This window comes from Xiphophorus maculatus, chromosome 8, assembly GCF_002775205.1.
Source record: "Xiphophorus maculatus strain JP 163 A chromosome 8, X_maculatus-5.0-male, whole genome shotgun sequence".
Classification (NCBI taxonomy): Eukaryota; Metazoa; Chordata; class Actinopteri; order Cyprinodontiformes; family Poeciliidae; genus Xiphophorus; species Xiphophorus maculatus.
In genome coordinates this window covers 4,167,521-4,188,649 of record NC_036450.1, presented here as the reverse complement: position 1 = coordinate 4,188,649, position 21,129 = coordinate 4,167,521, and the positions used below count along the sequence as shown (strand labels likewise).

The 21,129-nt window shown below is 35.0% G+C and overlaps 1 protein-coding gene across 1 annotated transcript in view; it reads left to right on the top strand.

The window, feature by feature from the left end:
• Positions 1-21,129, top strand: part of npr2 (natriuretic peptide receptor 2) — a 63,647-nt gene that overhangs the window by 13,938 nt on the left and 28,580 nt on the right. Inside the window, exons 3-7 of the mRNA XM_005813646.3 lie at positions 4,692-4,805; positions 5,077-5,212; positions 6,666-6,760; positions 8,889-9,024; positions 10,476-10,560. Coding sequence (XP_005813703.1) covers positions 4,692-4,805; positions 5,077-5,212; positions 6,666-6,760; positions 8,889-9,024; positions 10,476-10,560 — 566 coding nt within the window. The remainder of the gene's footprint in view (positions 1-4,691; positions 4,806-5,076; positions 5,213-6,665; positions 6,761-8,888; positions 9,025-10,475; positions 10,561-21,129) is intronic.

Here is a 21,129-nt window from a genome sequence, read left to right as displayed (position 1 = left end):
TTTATGGTGATTTAGTTTTGCAGCTGGTTGGGTAATTTCTCCCATTAAATTATCATTTTTTTCTCATTTTATCACATGAGAACCACAAACTGTAATGCATTTTATTGGGATTTTAGATGATAAACCAACACATCGTAATGCAAATTGTAAATTAAATGTTTTTCAAACAAATATTTGAAAGTTATAGCATAATTTGTCTTCTAGCTCCTTTATTCTGGTCGCTTCCAGCTAACTTTTATTCCAACCAATTCTTTCAGAATCAGTGAAGCTCAGCCAGATGAAATGCAAAATTTTTATATCATGTTTCATATTTTCAACTAGATTTTTGTCTGAGCTTTGACTAGGCCTTTCTAAAGCCACCTAAACCATCCCAACTTTATCTTTTGCTGTATGTTTAGGGTGATTGTCCAGCTGGAGGATGAACCTTGACCCCAGTTTCATATTTTCTTCAGCCTCTATTAGGGTCTTTGTCCCCATAGCATGATGCTGCCACCACCTTGTCTCAGATTTTTGTAGTTTTTAGCAATCAGACTTAGTATTGAACTTTAAATGGTAACTAAAATCCACGTTTTTTTGAAGATAAATGGTACAAATTGGTGTTTAAGGGAGCTATCTTTACGTTTTTGTACAAACTGTGACATGTTTGTGTAAATTTGTTTAATTCTGCCTTAAATTGTTTTAGTGCTGCCCTCTTTGGGTTGAACATTGGCTACTGCAGTTAAATTTTCCTATTGGTTACAACTGTACAGCTTGGTTGTATCTGGTTCAGGTATAAAACCATCTCACTCAGACACGCCCCCTAGTGGTGAGTCAGGAGTTGGAATAGCGAACGTGTTGATCATTGATCAATAGCATTTTTTCTTGTTTGCACCAGTGATTTACTTTTTACATGGAAATAATGGGGTGGAATGGGTCTCCTCTGTTTTATCTGCCAAAAAGTCTCAAATTACACAGAAAAACCTGCAAATTTATCATTTAAAAAAGAAATAGTTTAGAAATAGTGTCGGTAGTTTTGTCACTAGTCCATTAAAAAAATTATGCTAAATCTGTTGGTAGTCTTTTTTTTTTTTTTTTTAATTACTAGATTTGTCGCTAGTTGCTTTTTTTTAAGAAAGAAAGTTGCTTGATTTTTCACTAGTCTATTAAATAAATGCTGAATTTGTCGCTAGTTTATTTAAAAAAACAAACAATTCTAGATCTGTTGCTAGTCATTTAAAAAAGCTAGATTTTCTGCTAGTTAATGAAAAAAGTCCATAGATTTTTTTAGTTGAGTTAAAAAAACCCTGAATCACTAGATTTGTGGCAAGTTGCTTCTTTTTTTAAACAAAGAAAGTTGCCAGATTTGTTGCTAGTCTATGAAGAAAATGCTAAATTTGTCGCTAGTCGATTAAAAGGAAGTTTCTAGATTTGTTGCTAAAATAGTTGCAAAATACAAAGACAGTGCCGCTAAACTAGTAACAGTACTTTTTTCATCCTGACCACGCCCCCTTTTGACCTCCCCATTCACCCCTGTTTGGTCACGCCCCTTTGTGTCTATTGGCTCCGCCCACTTTATGGAACTTCTTCCAGAGATGCCTGGGGGCGGGGCTTTACTTTCCCAGGGTTTGTTGCGCTTCAACACATAAATATGCTTAGTGTCTATTTACTAATTAGGACACCTTTGGTCCAGATTTTATTTCAGTGTAAGAGTTAATATAACTTTTAAAACGGATAATTTACCTTTCACTTCACCACAATGCACTACTTTATGTTGGTTTATAAAGTTTGTGATTTTTACTCCAGCAGGTAAACTCTCTAGCAGGTGCCCACCATCTGTTAGCGTTATCGATTTGGAGACAGCTAAACGTCCGGCTAGCTGGACACTGAGGATTATATAATGTTACTGGGCTTCAGTTCTGTTAGTACAAAACTAGTTTTCTGGGCCACAGCAGAGCCAAAGGGTTCACTGAACTAAACAGACAATTAAAATCTCACAATGCCAACTACTGTCTGAGCTAAACAATGCTTCAATTGTGCTGGAACCCTATTAGTGCGTTTTCTGTCAGGCGGGGGTTTCCTGGTGTTTAATTGCTAGCTAACGTGCAGGAGCAGACAGGAGTCAGGGTGTTTCCAGTGTGGAGAATCAGGAGAACAATTTTATTTTTATTTTATTAACAGTCACTGAAATCTGCAGCAATTTATTTATTTTATATTGAAAATATAAACACATTGCTGTAAACTAGTGGCATTACGTTAAACTGCACATGCTAACTATTAACGATGTTGATGGGCAGCTTTTCTCTATCAGGGATGCTCAAAGTGTGGCCAGTGGGCCATTTGTGGCCTGTGAAATGATTTTGTCCGGCCCCCAAGTCAAGAATGGTAAAAATTTGGCCAACAAAACCAAAACAACTTTAGACCCAAAAAATGTGGAAATTTGAAATAGTTTTTCTTTTAATAAGGCAACAACCTGAATCCATTTTTACATTTTGTATTATTTAAAAAACATGTCCGCATCATCACCTCATTATTATGAATTAATATAATGTAATTTTCAATAAAAATATTTCTTCAGTTAATGTTCTAATTGACTTTTATTTCTTGATGCATTCTGTGTACAAAATAATAATCATTGTTTGGAGAGGAAGCTGAACTGTTTTCAAAATAAGAGCATGAATATATGAACGTTTAACTGCTTGAAGAGTTCTTAATAGTCAAAAACCAAAACTTTAACACAGAAAATGAACTTTAGTCAACTGAAAGTTTGCAAAACAGCCAAATTTATCTGGAGAGATTAAATTAGAGGAAGCTACGTACACTAAACATTTCAAAAGTTAGCAGAAAATGCTAATTCTTTATATATTTACTTTAATTATTCTGGTGTTAATACACTAATTATTCATTATTTAATTTGTATTTGCGATCAATAACATATTTTTGAATAGAATTTGATTAATGCACTAAATGTTTGCTAAACAGAAAACAATATATATTTATAATTTTTTGGGACGCCCCAGAATCTGAGCCCTGGGCTTCTGCCACATCCCTTCAACCTACAGTTCTTCTTCTGTAATCCTCCCTGTAAAAAAAAAACATGCTATTTTACACTTTTGCGTGTTTTTTCTTTCATTTTTATCGTTGTTTTGGGGTTGCCCCAGCAGGATAATGAGTCACCTCTAATTAGTGGAAAGATATGCGATCCCGGGTTGCAGCACGAATGTTTTTCTTTCAGTTGAAGAATCGGTGCCAGTTACCAACTCTGGCTAAAAATATTTACAACAACATTCAGTTGAACTACAAGAAAAGTCTTGTTAAGCAGATTTTACATTAAAACCCCCAAACGTAACCGTGGAGGAACGGAAAACGGCGCCTCCAGATACTTTCCCTGGGTATCTATGGTGTTGTTTGTCAAACAATAAGCAGGTCTTTCTCTGTATGGATTTGCTGGCGGGTTCCGACGCGGCTTGTTGTGGCAACGCAGAGTTTTTTTGGTGCATTAATTGCTTGTGGAAGTTTGAGGTTTTAATCACTGTTGTGACACGAGAAATGATCCCCAGCTTCTTAAGTAGAAAGCAATGCTGACAGACTTTATTAAAAACGCCCCAGGGTTCGGTTTTTAGACCGCAGGTATTTAATGATTCGCATTTTTTGTCACGTAACAACAGCAAACTTTAATGAGTTTTATATGTAATAATATTAACCAGAAAAATAATGATTTTTACATTGTTTTTATAGATAAACGTGTGGCACCCGTTCAACTATATTATTGTTTCTTTTTTTTCATTAAATGTTTTTCATAAATTCCTCTCAATTAATGATTCTAATCTTTGTTTGCTGTTATTTTATATTGATTATTTTATTGATTTTGGCACTTTTAGATTTCTGTAAATGTAAAGTGAGATATAAATGTAATTAATTATTGTTATTGGTCTACCTATACATTTGATAAAAATCTATTTCTTTTTCTTTCTTACTGCTGCTTTTCAGAAAGTAAACTCTACATTTTATTTTTCTTATTTTGCAACAACCAAGCAGTGACTCAATTAATCACATTATAGATTAAAATCAGCTCAATAATTATTTTAAAACATTTTTTATTAACATTTATGGTTTCAGTTGTGTGTGTTTTTATTATTTTTGGTCATTTTGTTTACTTATCTTGGATATTTAAGTTACATTTACTTAAGTAACTTCTGGAAAATGTACTTTTAGGAGTCTTTTTACTACGCTGTACTTGTTACTTTTGCTTGAGTAGTTTTATTATGAAGTATTTTTACTCTTACTTGAGTAAAAGTTCTGGATTTTCTTCCCACTGAATGAAAAACAAACATGTTTTAACCAAAACTTCACCAGACACAGACGCACACCTGCAGCATTTGTTAAAGTTTCATAAGTTTTATATTTAAACAAACATTTTCTTTTGTCTGATTTTGTTATTTTTTTGTTACTTATATGAATTATTATAATTTTCATCCTTAAAACACCAAAATATCCACATAACTTTCTATTTTGGTCCATCTGATGATGTAATTTTTAAATATTAAATGATTGATCATTTGATCAGTTACTCAGCACTTGAATACTTTTTATGTTGAAGTAGCGCTTCTCTTACTTGACTACAGTTTCTGGGTATTTTTTCCACGTCTTGTTTGAAATAAACCTAAATGTTTCTCTTCTAATCCGTCTTTTTCTCCGTTTTGTGCTTCCTCCAGTCCGTTTTCATCATCACGTACCATAACCCAGAGAACCCAGAATACCTGGACTTCCAGAAGAGACTCCATGCCAGAGCTCAGAGAGATTTCGGTGTTCATTTGGAGCCATCATTAGTAAGTATTAAACTACTGTGAGTTCTAAGTTGCACAACAACCTCTGTAATTTTTTATGGGACAATCTAGACGGAGAAAACATCCCACTGTGCAGAGTAATTGCTTGAACTTAATGAGGAATGAGGTTTACAGTTCTGTTTGCAGTTACTGTAGTCAGTTTATGTGTGAGAGCGTAAAAACAGCATTTTGTTTAGATTCTGCAGAGTAAATGCAGTTTTGCTGCTGCAGAAACTCTTGTTCTCGTTGGTTTGAGTAACGCCTGTTGTTGCAGATGGACTACATAGCTGGCAGTTTCTATGATGGCTTTCTGCTGTACGCCATGGCGCTGGAGGACACGCTGGCGGAGGGCGGGGTGCAGAACGACGGCATCAACATCACGATGAGGACGCAGAACCGCCGATTCTGGGGTGACACATTTCTACCAAGAACCTGTTCATTTAACCTGAAACAAATGACTGACTTGTAGAGCTGCAGCTGACGATTGCTGTAATAATCGACTTTTCTAATGATTAATCGATTATTCTGACGATTAATCAAATATAAAAAGGGCACATTCTGCAGATTTCTTTATTTGTCCACTTAAACCTTTTTTATACAATATAAGAAATACAGGATAAGATAGAAAGAAGCAAATAATGAAATTCCTTCTTTAAATAAGAGAAATATTGTATTGTCATAGCAACCCAGTAAATCTGAACTGGGTGAAACTACAATGTTTGTATTTTTTTTTTTAGAATTGTTTGTTTTTTCTCTGAATTTTTAATTTCTTTGTCTCCAAATTTAGATTTTTTTTTCAGAAGTTCAAGTTTTTTTCTTCCAATTTTTACTTCCTTTTTTCTGAATTTTGAGATTTTTTTCTCAGAATTTAAAATTTTTTCTCTCCAATTTTTTTTCATCAGAAGTCTGAGTTTTTTTGTCTGAATTTTTACTTTATTTTCTTAGAATTTTGTCTTTTTCCTCAGAATTTTGACTTGTTTTCTTACAATTTTTTTATTTTTTCTCAAAATGTTGACTATTTTTTTTAGAATTGTGACTTAGAAAAAAAAAATCTTTTCTCTTCTTTCGGTGGACCGAATCGTCTTCCGTACTAAGACAAATTTACAGACAAATACAAAATTTATAGCTATTTTGTACAGGTTCTTTCCTAATAACTGCTCTGAATATGTTTCTTTTCACCAAATATCCATTTTTAAAATCTGTATACTCCTGTTTTATAAACAGGCCCTGAATTATAAATCTTGGCAAACATAGATCACGCCCTCAGTTGTTTGTTTGGAAACAAAAACAAATGTTTACTGTAGTTCTTTGTTCATTTTTGTCTTTCTAAGTATGTTTTAAATGACCAGTTTACAGTTTGTCTAATTTGTTTGATTGGATTTCTTGTTTTTACTTGGTTCGTTTCCTGTTTTCAAATGACTCCATACAAGAACACGTGCTCTGACCTCTGAAACATTAACATGTGTTTTAACTTTCGATGTGCATCTACTGTTAAATAAACAGCAGATGAATGTTCTGTTGTTGAACCCGGCCAAATGTTTGGTTCTACTAAATACCGAAACGAAAAACTGTATCTGAATCTGATTTAAATCTGCAGCTTTCTAACAGTGATTACAGCCTGATTGCACATTTTTACAAATCACCTCAATCCAAAGTGTGTTTTCATGCTTGATGTGTGTTGTGGCATATCGTACTTATAGAGGCAAAACGGTGTAAAGGTCTGAGCTTAAAATGGATAATTATGGTTGTTTTTCCATGGCGTAATTCACCTGGAAGTCTTTAAAAATATCAAACAGTAATACAGAAAATGGCATTTTGATTGAGCAACAAACCTCATTAATGCTGCTAATTTTTCTGTCTTAGGAATCACTGGACTCGTTACCATAGATGACAAAAATGCGAGAAACATAGACGTGGACCTGTGGTCGATGACCAACCAGGAGACGGGAGAGTTTGGGGTGAGTCCAGGTTCAGAGTCTCAGAAACATATTTTAGCAGCCAGGTGTTTTTACTTTCGCATGCTCTGATGTTTGGGAACATTGCGAACAAAACTTTCTTTTAGTAAATTTGAACTGAGAGAACCTAGGACTACGCCAGGAGTTTTGACTACAAGAATGAATTCTGACTTTTTTCTCAGAAATCTGCCCTTTTTTTGAAAATTAGAATTATTTCTCAGAAATACAATTTTGAAATTTCTCAGTTTTAAAATTTTCCCAGGATTCTGACTAATCTGACAATCCTGTCTTTTTTCGCAGATTTCTCACATTTTCTCAGAATTCTGACTTTTTTGTCACAATTTTGAAATTTCTCAGAATTTTGACATTTTCTCAAACTTTCATGTCAAAATTCAGAGATTTGTTTCCCAGAATTCTGACTTTTTCTTGACAAGTTTTGGCTAAAATGTACAAAGTTGCTTTTAGCTTAAATGCTAAATGTACAGTATATATATATATTTTTTACAGTTTTGGCCTAATTGCTGCTGTGAATATATTGTTTTTTCACCAGATGGCTTTTTTGTCTAATTGATGACTCAAGTAGCTGCTGATTATTTCAGTAATCAATTAATCACGATTAATCGTTTCAGACCTACAGAATAGTTCATGTTTAAATCAGTGGCTGCAAAACAAACCTTTATGCTTGAATCACCGAACCTTTTCTGCAGATATTCTGTCTATTTTGTGCTGCACATCACAGTTAAACATCTCTACTTTGGTCTGTTCTTCCCAAACAACATGAGTCTTGTTTCAGTGCTAACATTAATATTGTTTGAGTTTATTTTCTGACTGTCTTGTCATAAACGTTCATATCATTCAGCTTTGCACAATCCGACCTCTGGGTGAACTTCCTTCTTGTTTAAATGCCATAGACAGACACTGTACACCATTACACTGATAATTTATTGTAAAACTGCTGTTAAGAAATAAAAAGACACTTCACAGATGGTGTTTGAAAGATTAAACAGGTCCAAACCCAAACAGAACTGCAAACATTTCTACTTTTGGCTTCCAGAGAACCGTCTTCAAAATGTTCCCTGCTAACCTTACGTAGCGCGTTGCAAACTGTAAACAGCAGTTTTTATGACTTTCCTCTTTATATTAACATGCACACAACGTCCCTCAACCTCAAAATGAAACAAGATTTTATTATTAAGTTAAATGACAGTTTTATTGATGAAATATGTCTCCTGTGTATGTCGATTATTAATTGTTTCCATTATAAATGTCTGCAGAACTTTGTCAGTGTTCTGCTAATTTTGAAAAAACACAGTTTTGCAATTGTGGTGTTTCTATTAAATACGAAACACTATTAAAGTCACATCTGAACAAGTTTGTTCAACAGATAAGTAATTAAAAAACATGGCGCGCCATCATCTTCCAACCACTTCCTGTTGTCATCTTTGTTGTTTCCACCAGTAGTAACATCTGTTATCACGTTACTCGTGATGAAAAAAAAACTGCATTACTCTGCATTGGATCATGTCCATAAAACCATTATGATCCATACTGGAATGGTGCAGTGAGAAATGTTTAATTATTGACATACCTGTATATTAGCACTCATGCTAGGAGGAATTTATTTTCCTATAAATTGACTTAAATTCAGTGTTTTGTGGACTTCAGGTGCCACAAAACACAAACTATCCTAAATGCAAAATGGCACCTTGAAAATTAATTCTCCAAAAGCAGGAAGTGGACTACAGAGCAGGGCATTCTGGGTAAATACAACCAAAGCATGTTTATTGCCACCGGGAGAAAAGTTTCATAAACTTTTACCAAAGACTAAAGAGAAAACCTTCAAATGCTAAAATCTGACACTGTTCCATTTTTGTTTAAGAAGCTTCTCTCAGTGTCTTCAGAAGTTTTTGTCATTTTCTTCAGTGGTTCTTGTTGCAGCGCCTCCACAGGCGGGGAGGGGAACAGCTTTTTCAAACGGTTTCTTTTGACAGTGCAGTGTGAAAGAGAACCTCAGCAGCTGAAAATGTAACAAAGGATGCCACTTTGGTCTCAAAAGGAACCGAGTCTTCTCAACTATCAGGCGTGAAAACACCCCAATGCTAACGTTAGCTTCCATTCTGTGTGTCGGCAGGTCGTGGCGTACTTCAACGGAAGCAGTAAAGAAATCATTTGGTCACAGACGGAGAAGATCCACTGGCCCAGCGGTGGACCGCCACTGGACAATCCGCCATGTGTGTTTTCCACAGACGACCCTTCCTGCAACGATGGTATGGTGTAATGAATGGACTGTTAGGAAATTGATGCACACAACTGACTTTTAATGATTTTTCCCACTTTATTTGTACATAAAACTGAACTGTAGGGAATGCTAATGCTTAATTTTATCTGTAGGAAATTATGGTTTTGATGTTAGAAAGAGTTATTTTATCCAAATTTTTTCCTTTCTGTTCACCCAACTGAAGGTATTTAATTGTGTTGAGTAATGAAACAGACCACTAATACACAGAAATGGTTTGCTAATAAAACCATATAAAATGTACTAATTGGCTTGTAATTATTTTCTATAACATGGTGTCACAATTCAAAATCTTGAAACCATAAAAAGCTGTGAATATTTACATAAATGTGATTTTGGCATCTTCTGTATTTCATAAATTTGCAAAAACTCTCAAAACATTTTTCCATATTGTCCTTATGGACTATTTGTGTGTATAATTTTGAAAAAAGATAAATTTTGATACAATTTAAGTGACAATAAGGCTGTAAAAAGCAAAACACAGAAAAAATGAAGCCTTCAATTTAGATTTCGAAAACTGAATTATCTCCAAAACAATTTAAAGGTTAAAAACTAGAGATTAAATTAGCGCTCTTCTTCTTTTTATTTTCTGCATCTTTTAAGAAATTGGCTCTAATCTTCTTCTGTACATAGTTTGGACTCTGGTTTGGTCAGTTGTTTTTCCCCCCACTTACTGGATAAGATTATTTTTTGACAAATGAATTATCTCCAAAAATGTTTTTAAAGATTCAAAGCTCAATGTGAAATTTGTTCTATTGTTCCTTTTTATTCTCTGCACCTTTTAAGAAATTGGCTCTAATCTTCTTCCGTACATCATGACTTATGGCCATTGCAGTATTTTCTAATCTCTTCCCAGCATGGACAGGGTTGTTTCAGGTTGTGTGTGTGTGTGTGTGTGTGTGTGTGTGTGCGAGTAGGGGTGTGTGTGTGTGTGTGTGTGTGTGTGTCGCTGTCCTGCACTGCGGCGGCGTGTTGCAGATGGTTTCATGCTGTACAGGCCGTTAAACCGAATCATTGAGGGAAAATTCTCCGTTTTATTGCGGCTCTTCCCACAGTGTGAACTCCACCTAAATTCTGCACATATTTAACCTGCTGAAATATGTAGATCATAATCTAAACTCCACAGTCGGATTCAGATGGCAGTAAATTAAGACAGTCGGATGGGGTGAAAAAAAAAGAAAAGCTTTTCCATAATTACGGCTATCGGGTTGTGCAGTGATTTACTGCGGGACTTAATTAGGGTTTTAAATGCGCATCAGGGATGTGAAATGGTTGTGCTGTTTGGTGGTTTGACAGACGGCTGCAGCGGTGCAGCTGTGATTTTTCTCAGCACACATATTTCTCCCTCAGACTTCTAAGAAACCATCATGGCCATCTGCTGCACATATGAGGCCGTGACGCTGTTATCCTGCTTGTTTCCAGGTCAGCTCCCCGTTCTGGGCATCGTCGCCGTCGGTTCTGGATTAGCGCTCATCATCTTCGGGATCTCCAGTTTCCTCATTTACAGGTGAGTTCGACGGAACTAATGCTGGCTTAAAACTTCCTTTCCTGCAACTGATTTAGTGCCGTTTTATTGAAAGTTGGGAGTAAATAGAAGAGTTTGTTTGAGGCTGGTGTGTGTTTATGTAATGCAGCAGCAGCTCAGCAGGTGACTTTGCAAAACGCAGGGATGAGGTTTGCCTGAGCTGCCAGGTGAGCTCATAGGCTGGCCCCCTAAAAGCTGCCACTCTCACTTGATGATCATTAGTGTGTTTTAAAAGCTCATTTTCTTTCCCTCTGGGGTTAAAAAATAAAAAGCTGCTTGTTTGAAAAACATTTTTCATGGAGACTGAAATGCATTTGTTCAATTCACATTTTGCTCGTTTTTGTACTTCCATTTGGGTTTCTAAACCAGCCCAAGCACTTAAAAAAAACACATAAGTTCATGTTTTTTTGGTATCTGGAAAAAATCATTTCAAATGTAGCAACTGCAGAGAAGCCCAGCCTGTTACCTAGCAACTCCAGTGGAATTCCGCCCGTTACCTAGCAACCCAAGCAGAGCCCCAGCTCATTTGGTCAGCTGGTTTTACCACTGTACAATGGCTGCTGGAAAAATTCAAGAGCTTTGTTGTTGACTTGCCATTCAGAAACCACTGACTGCATTCTTGTTGGTTGCGCAGGAGGCTCCACTTCTGGTTTTCGAAGATGTACTGTTGTATAGTTGCACATCTGTTTGCAGCCATTTTCACGTGTGAATATAAATGTTTAGTTGGGGGCGTGGTCAGCAGCAGATTATTTGGATTTAAAGTGACAAGACACCCTAAAACAGCTAAATATAGGTAGAGCTGAGCAGACTGAAATGTCATTATTTAAATGAATTTGTGCAAAACGGGATGAACATGTTTTGTAGCCCATAGAGTCATCCTAACCTGCTCAAAGAAGCATAATAGGTATTCTTTAACTAGGACACTTTAAGCATTAGATGCATTGTGTTTTAAAACTGAAACAGGCTTTCCAGCTTTGCTATTGGTCGGATTTTAATATATAAAATGTTACCAATGTTATAAATGTTTTGGTTTATGCAAAAAAAAAAATCTATCAAATGAAACCTTATCTTACACATTTTTTCTACATCTTTCAATTGTAGTTAATTTAACTCATTTTCTTTCTTTTTAAATACAGATAGAATTAAAAGCGCAAGTTTTGTAAAAACTTCCAACAGATCTAGAAAGTAGCTTCTCTCTGTACCCTGTTCCCGCGGCTAACAGTTAAACGTATAAACTGATGTTATGATTAAAACTTTTATAGTTTTTATTTATATACTTTATTTACATTTTATAAATCAGATTAAGAACATTCCAGAATATCAGGGTTGGGCACCGCTAACTAAAATATTAGCTGCTCTAACCCTAAAGCACTAATCATAAACATTAGTTTTGCTGGTGCTAAACTGCTATGCTAACAAGATAGTTAGCTGAAGCTAATGCTAATGCTCTAACTTCAATTTAAATTACATGTCTCCCTGAAAGACTACAATGTTCGAGAACCAATTTGATTTTGACATTTTTATTTACGTTACTTATTTCCCTTAGATGTTGTGTTAATGTTTATGTTGTTTTCTACTGTCTGCTTATTTTGTTCCTGTACTTTTTCTGATTTAAATTAAGTTATTTAAGAGAAAGTGAGGAGAGGAAATGGAACTGCCCACTTCAAAATAAAAGCATAAATATAAACGTCTAATTACTTGGATAATTACTAACGGTTAGCCGAAGCTTTGACACATGTCAAACTTTATTCAACCGAAAGTTTACAAAATAACCAAGTAAATTAGCGCTTTAAAATTTCTCTGGAAAATTAATTTATGGGATGCTAAGTGTGCAAAAGGTTTTTAAAGTTCGCTAACGTGCTAAACAAAAAATTAGCTCCGCTATTAGCACAACCGGAGAATATTAAATGAAGGTTAGATGCTAACTGCTCATCACTACTTGACATAACCACATTTTAAAAAACAAAACTGAAAAAGTCCTTCAGCAATGGCAGCATTTAAGCTAGCTGGCTGAATTTAAGCTTAGGTACCCGACTTCGCTGACCTGCAGACTGTGCAGTTAGTTTTACGCAGGTTAAATTTAGAAATGATTGTGTCCTGAATGTTAAGTGATTATGGTGTTTAGCTAAGTGTTTAACTAGCGGCTGACGCCCCCGAGCTGTTCGGTTTTATGTGTGTGTTTAAGGAGAAATAAAAGCTCGTCTAATGGTTTTAACTTTCTGCTGAACATTCAGCTGTAAAAACAACGGAAACAAAATAGTTTCAGTGTCCCAAGTGGCACCGTCTACATCTTTATGTCGTAGCCTTATTTAATTACACCCTCAGTAAATCATGCATGCTCCAAGTAATTAAACTCCTGGAAGGGATTTATAACCCCGAGTTAATGTCATGGGTAATATCTGCAAACAGGGAAGGAAATTAATGTTTTTTTCTTCTTTTGTTGCTTTTTCTGTACTAGACGGTTTTACTCTGAGCTTATAACTTATGCACCACTGTACAGCTAACAAATCACACCGGTAATTTGATTACTTATCCAATACTGACCATTAACACAAACAAGTGTTAATCACCAGCCAATCAGAATGGATTTTGATCAGAGGAACGGCGGAGGAAAGATGGAGGAGCAGCTATCCACGCGAGGTAATTCCACTAAACATAAATCTGACTTAATTACCCCCCCGAAAAACAAGTAATGAAATAACTAACATTTAATTTGATCCAGAGAGTGTGCTTAACTCTCAGTCAATTAGCTCTTTCTTCTCTTTTCTCCTCTCTTCAGCTCACAGTTCAGCAAGCGCTTCAAGGTTTCCAAACTAGGTAGTTTTCCTGAATGCTTGTCTGGTAAGTTTTGCTCTCTTGGCGTTTTTTCAGAATCCTTGTAACCGGTGCCAAAAAATGTATTGCCCCCTTTTTAATTTCTTCTTTTGTCACTTCTTCTTAGTCACTTCTAAATTTTTTACATCATCTAACGAAGACAGTTATGAGCGTTGATGCAGAAAACTGTTTTCTAACGAGGATTTCATTAATTAATTGGGAGGAAAAAACACAAAGCCACATTTTTTTGCTCCCTAAGCGTTTTACTTTGCTGTGAATTAATTTTTTTTCTGAAATAAGATTTTTTTTATGCAGAAGTTGTTTTTTTTTTTTTAAATGTGATGAGTTTTTGTTGCTAAAATGCGATTTTCTTTTCTGTTTTTTGCATGATCCTTCGTTTTACTAATTAAACCCGACCGCAGCCAGACTTGTGTGTGAACCGTTTATTACTCCAAAACAACCCAAATGTGCAGAAGAAGAATGTTGACGCTGAACTGCAGCAACAAGTCATAATGGATGCCGCCATTAATGGATCTACTTTAAAGTTTACTCAGCAATGAGAGCCGACGGTATCGTCACAAAATCAGCAAAATCACAAAGGAAGCAAATAAAAGAGTCGGTTTTTAGGGTGACAAAAACTTCTTTCATAATTTCATCATCATAATTTTCAGCTATTGTTTACATCCAGATGTATTGCATCTGATTTATTCTGGTCACGAATCATGATGCATGTGTAACTTTAAAATGACGTAAAAGTCACCGTTCAGACTGCTGACGCTTTGAAAACAGTCGGATTCGTGTTTTCAAAGCGGCACAAATTGGATATTTTGGTGTGAAACGATCAGATTCTGATCCTGAGATGTTTCACCGGCTTCTTCTCCTGGATGATTCCTGGATGCGCCTTTGGAGTGATTTTGGTAGGTTGGCCTCTGCTGGGACGCTCCACCCGTCTTCCATAATGTCTCTCTCTGTACTGGAGAGAGGAGTTTCTTCTGCCATCTTCGGTTAGCGTAGCATCATCAGAAACCTCTGGAGACGGCGCTGAAACGAAGGATTCTTCATAAAACGATGAACATTACAGAAAATCCTCTTCAACAAACTGTCTTAAGTCAGAGGCTTCTTCATAACCGCTGTAACACAGACTGCTAGAGCTGTATTGCCGTATGCTAGAGCCATCAGCATCTACAGAAACTTGGATAATGAGTTACACACTGCAAAAACACAAAATTTACCAAGTATTTTTGTCTAGTTTCTAGAGAAAATACTGTAATACAGTTAAAATGAGAGAAAAATAACTTAAAAGTAATTTTTTAAATAAGATATAGAAGCTTATTTTAAGTAAATAATTCCTTAATCTTGATGAAAAAGTGCCAATTCCATTGTCAGATTATTTCACTTACAGGAAAAGAAGTTTTGTTAAAAATTAAATAATTTGGTGATTAACTTTTTATTGCCAATATTAAGGAATTATTGACTTAAAACAAGCTCCTATTTCCTGCTGAAAAGTTACTTATAAGTTAGTTTTGTCTTATTTTAAGTGTAATAATATATTTGCTCTAGAAACAAAACAAAAATACTTGGTCAAATTTTGTGCTCTTGCAGTAAAACATTTAATTTCACTTTAGGATCAATAAAGTATCTTTGAATTGTCAATGTTTCACTTTTTACGACTTTTTGTTTTTACAGGAAGTTTAATCTGTTAAATAGATTAATTTTGGTATCTGTAACTGAAATCCTCGTTAGAAAACTATTATTTTTTTAAACATGACAACATGAAAAACAACAGAAGAAGAAATCTTTTAATACTTTTTTTCACATCCTTGCATCTTTAAAGCAACAAGTTTCTATTTGCGTTCTGGAAATTCTGGGACGTATTTGTAGGTCTGACCCATATTTTGGTTCTTTCATCTCAACTGCGACTATTTTTAGACACTTTTCCACAAAACGACCGAAATCTGAACGTCACTCATGTCATTTGAGGGAACTTTCTGCTTCCCGCCTGCATTCAGATGTGAGATTTGTGTCGTTTTTCTGAGCCTGAAACCAGAGACTAACAAATGGCTTCCTGTTTTTGCAGACAGCAGCGCGGGTTTCGCTGATGGACTGAGCGGCGGACAGCAGAGCTTTTAGCAGCTGCCTTTAGCCTCAGCCAGCTGCTGCTGCTCAGGCCTTTGATTTCCACAACTTGACCCACAAATATGCCACTAAAATGTCAGAAATGTTCTGCAGTTCCCCAGAACACAAGATAAGCTTCTCAACCTCAAGGTGCAATTCATATATCTGGGAGATATACATGTTTAATTTCTATATTTTTGATAAGAAATTAATTTTTTTGTATAATTAAAAGTGTATTTACTGCTGTTTTGATGCTGTTTTTCTTGAATATATATAATTGTGGTTAAAAAGTAAGTACACCCCAGGGTTGTTCAAGCAGAACCTCAAATATACAAACTGTCTTTATTTATTGAACTATAATTAGTTTATTTATAACATTCGCTCCTACTACACTTCTTCAGTCTGGACTTTGACTAGGTCAGCCATTTTGTTTCAGATTTGCAGTTGTTTGTATTATTGACCCACTGATGACATTTGGTCACATTTAAATCTGCAAATATTTTGCATCAACACAACAGTTGATATCAGGTGTTTTTCTCTTGTTTTTGTCTCATCTATGCAGAAAAATCATAATTAGAGTCGTCTTGTTGTTCATTCAGAGGAAAATCAAACTCCATGGGGATTTTTTTTCTAAAAAATAAACAAAAATGAGAAGAAATATTTTTGATTTGATAGCAGGACTCCTGTTCTCTAGAACCTTGCTTACAATTATGTGCTTAGGATTTCATCAAATTTATTTTCTGTTTACAGATTTAATTCTTCTGTCAGGCTAGAAGCAACTTTTCCAGGCAATCATAGAAAGTTTGAGATGTTTGAACAAGAGATAAGGGCTGCAGATACCGACTATTTTAGTAATCAAGCCTACCGATTATTGTGGCGATTAATCAATTAATCAGATTAAGAAGTAGACACGTTCTACACATTCTTCATTTAAAAACTTGCACCTTTTTATACAATGTTAAAATATACAAATACACAAATGATTCATTTTCTCATAAGAAAATAAAAGTTTATTTTCTAAAATTAAAACGTCTTTATTATTCCCTTGGTATGTCTGAAATAAATGAAGGTAATGTTATACCAATTGCATTTAAAACACATTTAAATGCAAAATGTTGGTTTATTTACTGCTCTGTTTTATTTTCACCAAATTGGCATTTTTTGAGTTTGTATACTCCAGTTAATGATTAATCGATTGCTAAATTATTAGTTTACTATTACTTCAGTTATTGATTAATCACGATTAATCATTTCAGCCCAACAAGAGACATTATAAATGTCATAAATGTCTCCAGAAACATGGCTTTAGGAAGAAGTAAAGCTTACAAGCAAGCAAGTGAGACTATTTTCTTTATCGCATAGTTTCATCTAAAACTTTTAGAGCAAAATGTAGAAGTTTGTGATGCTGAATATTTTGGTATTGAACCACCAATAGTTACGTTTTACTATTTAAGTTTTAGATATCATCAAACTTCTGACCTTTTAGGTGTTTTGTGCTTTTTTCCTTTGAATTATTTGACTAAAATCTGGGACAGAATTTGGACGTTTGTAGGTGTCTACAAAATACTTTAACTCAAACGTATTTTTTATAGAATTTACACATTTTTGCACGTTTTTATACATACATTTGGGTCTACTTCCTCTAAAAACAACCAATACGCTTAAGAAAAACACTCAGCTGGTTTTTGGCAATAAGTTATTGTTTTTTGGTGTCTGGAAATTGAGCCGTTTCAAAAACCGGTCAAATATTGAGTCACATTCCATGGGCACTGTGCCGTTACCTAGCAACCCCAGCCGAGCCCTGCCTGGTTACCTAGCAACCCCAGCCATCTTAGATTCTATGGAAACAGCAGGAACTCAATAAATATAGACAGTTTGAATCTGCTTTGTGCCTTTTTTGCGCATTTGAGGTTAGATTAACAGAATTTCAGGACCTGGTAACAGGGTGTACTTCCTTTCAATCATGATTGCAGCCTATGGTATCCGAAGGAATGTCGGTTTGAATGATTTGTATCTATTTTATGCTAATTTGCTGGTGTATTTCATAAAGGAAATGGTAGAATGGATGATTTGACAAGATTTTCCTGTGATACACAAACTGATGCTGTTGTAAAATGAGCAATTTTGATAGAACATGGAATGAAATAAAAGGAAATATGTGTATTAAATCATCTGTTTTCCTTTGATTTGTTCACCATGTTGAGTTGGAAGTATGGCTGAAACGATTAATCGTGATTAATCGATAATTGAAATAATTGTAAACTAATTTAATAATTGATTAATTGTTTACTGGAGTATAAAGATTCTGAAAAAGGTCAGTTTCTGAAAGAACAACACATTCGGTGTAGTAATTAGGCTAAAACTGCACAAAAAATAAAAACATTTTGCATTTAAGATAAAAAAAAGAAACCTTTTTGTAAATATGTTTCACCCAGAACTCCTCAAGTGGCAGATTTAGCTACACCTGGCTCCAATTCTGAAAATAAATCTCTTATTTAGCATATTTTGCATCTAATTAATCAAAAAAATAATCAGAAAATCAGAACTTTGCTGAATTGATGTTAAGTCAAACAGAAAGAGTTCAGTTTGACACGTTAGAAACATTTTTTGACTGCAGATGCATCCTTTGCTACACTAAAGGAATACTGTGTTGTTGCATTTTAAGCAATAAAATATTTACCTTCTAATGCAAGATGTTGGAACTATTAATGTTTTCTTATATAGAAAAGATTTAAGTGGTTAAATAAAAAATATGTGGAATTTGGCCCTTTTATAAAATCTGATTAATCGTTTATGAAAATAATAGTTAGTAGAAAGCAAGTAAAAGTTGGGGTTCCTTTTCCAGAGCAATTTTTATGTTTTAAAATGTGAAGAAGTCCCTAATAAACACAGATTTACTCTATAGTAAGTCCTGAAATGTGCCTTTATATGACATATGTGCATTTCTAATGCATATTTTTAGGTTTATTGCAACAAAACAACCCAATTTCTCAGTCTAAATCTGTACGGAGGGAAGGCTGGTTCTTGGACTTTACATTCAGGCAGCTGGACTGTCTGGTGCTGTGAGCTGATTTTGGAGTCTGCCGGGCAGCAGGAGTGTGAGATGATGTTGAGCAGAGTAGCAGTGACTTTGTTGTTTTAATGGAGGCGGGTTTGGAGGTGGGGGGCTGGGGGGTCGGTCCCGCAGGAAGGTATTCACAAATGGGAATGGAGAAACAATAGGCCCAGTGTGAAGCACCACACTTCGCCCCTCTGGCTGCCAGAAGTCTCTAAACAAGACCCTTTAAATAGAAAATTGGTGGTGGTGGTGGAGGGGCGCTGGCACTTTAATGTCCTCCAAATGCTCACGTCTCATTTAGTCTGCTGGATTGCACAACAGTAAAATTAATACTAGTGACATAGTGGCAAAAAACTAATAAAGAAGCCACTTCTGGGGCCAAGTTGGCTGGACGGCAACAACGGGGCGACATGCTAACGCTGTAATAATTTCCTGCAGCCATCTGGAAGTGTTTTACACCTTTCGGATCGCCCTGGCATGCCTGCTCTCTGCTCGTTTTTCACGTCTAAGGTTCAAACCATAAATAAAACCCTTACTTTTTCCTTACAACAGCAAAAAAAAAAAGACAAGAGGAAAGCAAATAAAAACAAATCAAGAAAATGTGCTTTCTAGCTTTCTGCAGGTTTCATTTCTGATTTTTTTTTCTCTTCTTGGGTGTGAATCATTAAATGTCAAGCAAGCAGCTGCTCTAGTAAGATTTTTAGCTGTGATGTGTTGATTTGCTGGAATGCATCTTCTCTGGAGAGACTGCCAGTCAGACGGATGCTCAAAAATAATCCTCAAACATGTCAGAAATATCACTGACAAAGAAAATGAGGAGATGAATTACTCTGGCTAAGCTGTGCAGACATGTGGGCGCGTTTGTTTTGTCATTGTGGAGAAGCTCACATCCCTGAAGTTCAACCACTAAACTTTAAAAACGCATGTCTCAAAACGGATATTTAATTAATTCAATCAGAAGGATAACACCATTGATTGATTCTAGCACTCATTAAAAAAAAAATTAATATATTATTAAACAAATTAAGGTCTTTACATTTGTTTGATTTATTTATACAAAAGGAAAAATGAACAAAACTAAACACTTAAACTGATCCCAAAATCTCCTTCACGGAAAAGTGAACAGTTTCAAAATGTTATCAAAAGTTCTGGTTCCTTTCTGGAGTTTAAAGACTGTAAAACACTGCAAAAACACAAAATTTTATAAAGGATTTTTGGTCTAGTTCATAGTTCAAATACTTTATTAAACTTGAAGTAAGACAAAACTAACTTACAAGAAACTTTTCAGTAGAATTTTCTTGTTTTCAGTAAATAATGCCTTAATATCAATAAAAACCTCTAGTTCCACTAGCAGATTATTTTACTTTTAAGCTGGGAAAATGTTTTGTTGTGATTTAAATTATCTGCCAGTGCAACTAGAACTTATTTTTTTATCAATATTTAGGAATTATTTGCCAAAACAAGCTCCTATATCTTGCAGAAAAGCTGCTTGTTTTGTCTTAATTAAAGTGTGTCAAGATATTCACACTATAAACTGGCTAAAAATAGTTGGTATGACTTTGTGTTTTTACAGTGAAGAAGATTTAATATTAATTTGAGTTTTATCAAATATCCTTGAAGTGGAACTCTGTAAATACCTGGACTGGTGAATGTGTTCCAGTAGCAGCGTTTCTATTAACCATAAAATTGGGTGAATTGGATTTACTAAAATAAATTCGATTTCTGGAAACACGGCAGTTTTGGAAAAAACTCACATTTATTAATTTTAAAGTTTTGGCGCTAGGATGAAGTGGCTTTTCTGCCGTGTCAAAATTGGTTTATTTCTCAAATCTGCAATGGAAACACTTTTTTTTTTGCATCACAGGAAGTTACTACTGCTGGAAACAACAAAGAAGACGATAACAGGAAGTAGTTGAAGGATGATGACGCAACGTGTTTTTTAATGACTTATTGCGTGAACAAACTTATTCACATGTGATTTTTATTGCGTTTCTTATTCTTCGCAATTGTGAAATTGTGAAGTAGTTAACTAATTTTTATCAGTAAACGTCTTCTTAAAGTTAGCTAAAGAGCTAGGCAAAGTGTTAGCTCCACTATTAGCGCACCAGCGGAAGTGTACCCTCTAATATAAGCAGTTAAATGTGTGTCAAAGGTCAGAACTGATGTGTCCTGTTAGCTACATGAGTTTTCATCTCTCTGGTGCTTTTAACCAGATGCTAAGGTTTTCATTCAGTAAAAACTCCTTTCTTATCTTTTTGCTAGCCTTCAGGTATCGTCTATGTCTTGTTTATGATCTTAATAACATCTGTTAAAGAACAAGCTGAACCATTAGTTATAAACGCTCCATTGTCAAGTGATGAAGACATAAATCTTGACTAAATTATACATTTGTACCGTGAGTTTTTATTTCAAAGAACTCCCTGTTCTGGACCATAAAGCAGAAAACGCAGCTGAAGAACACGAGGATCAGTGAAATTAAAATCTTAGAAAAACACACAAGTGATTGAACACAAAATACTGGATGTGACGAAGGTCACTATCAGATCCAGATGGTTATCTCTGAA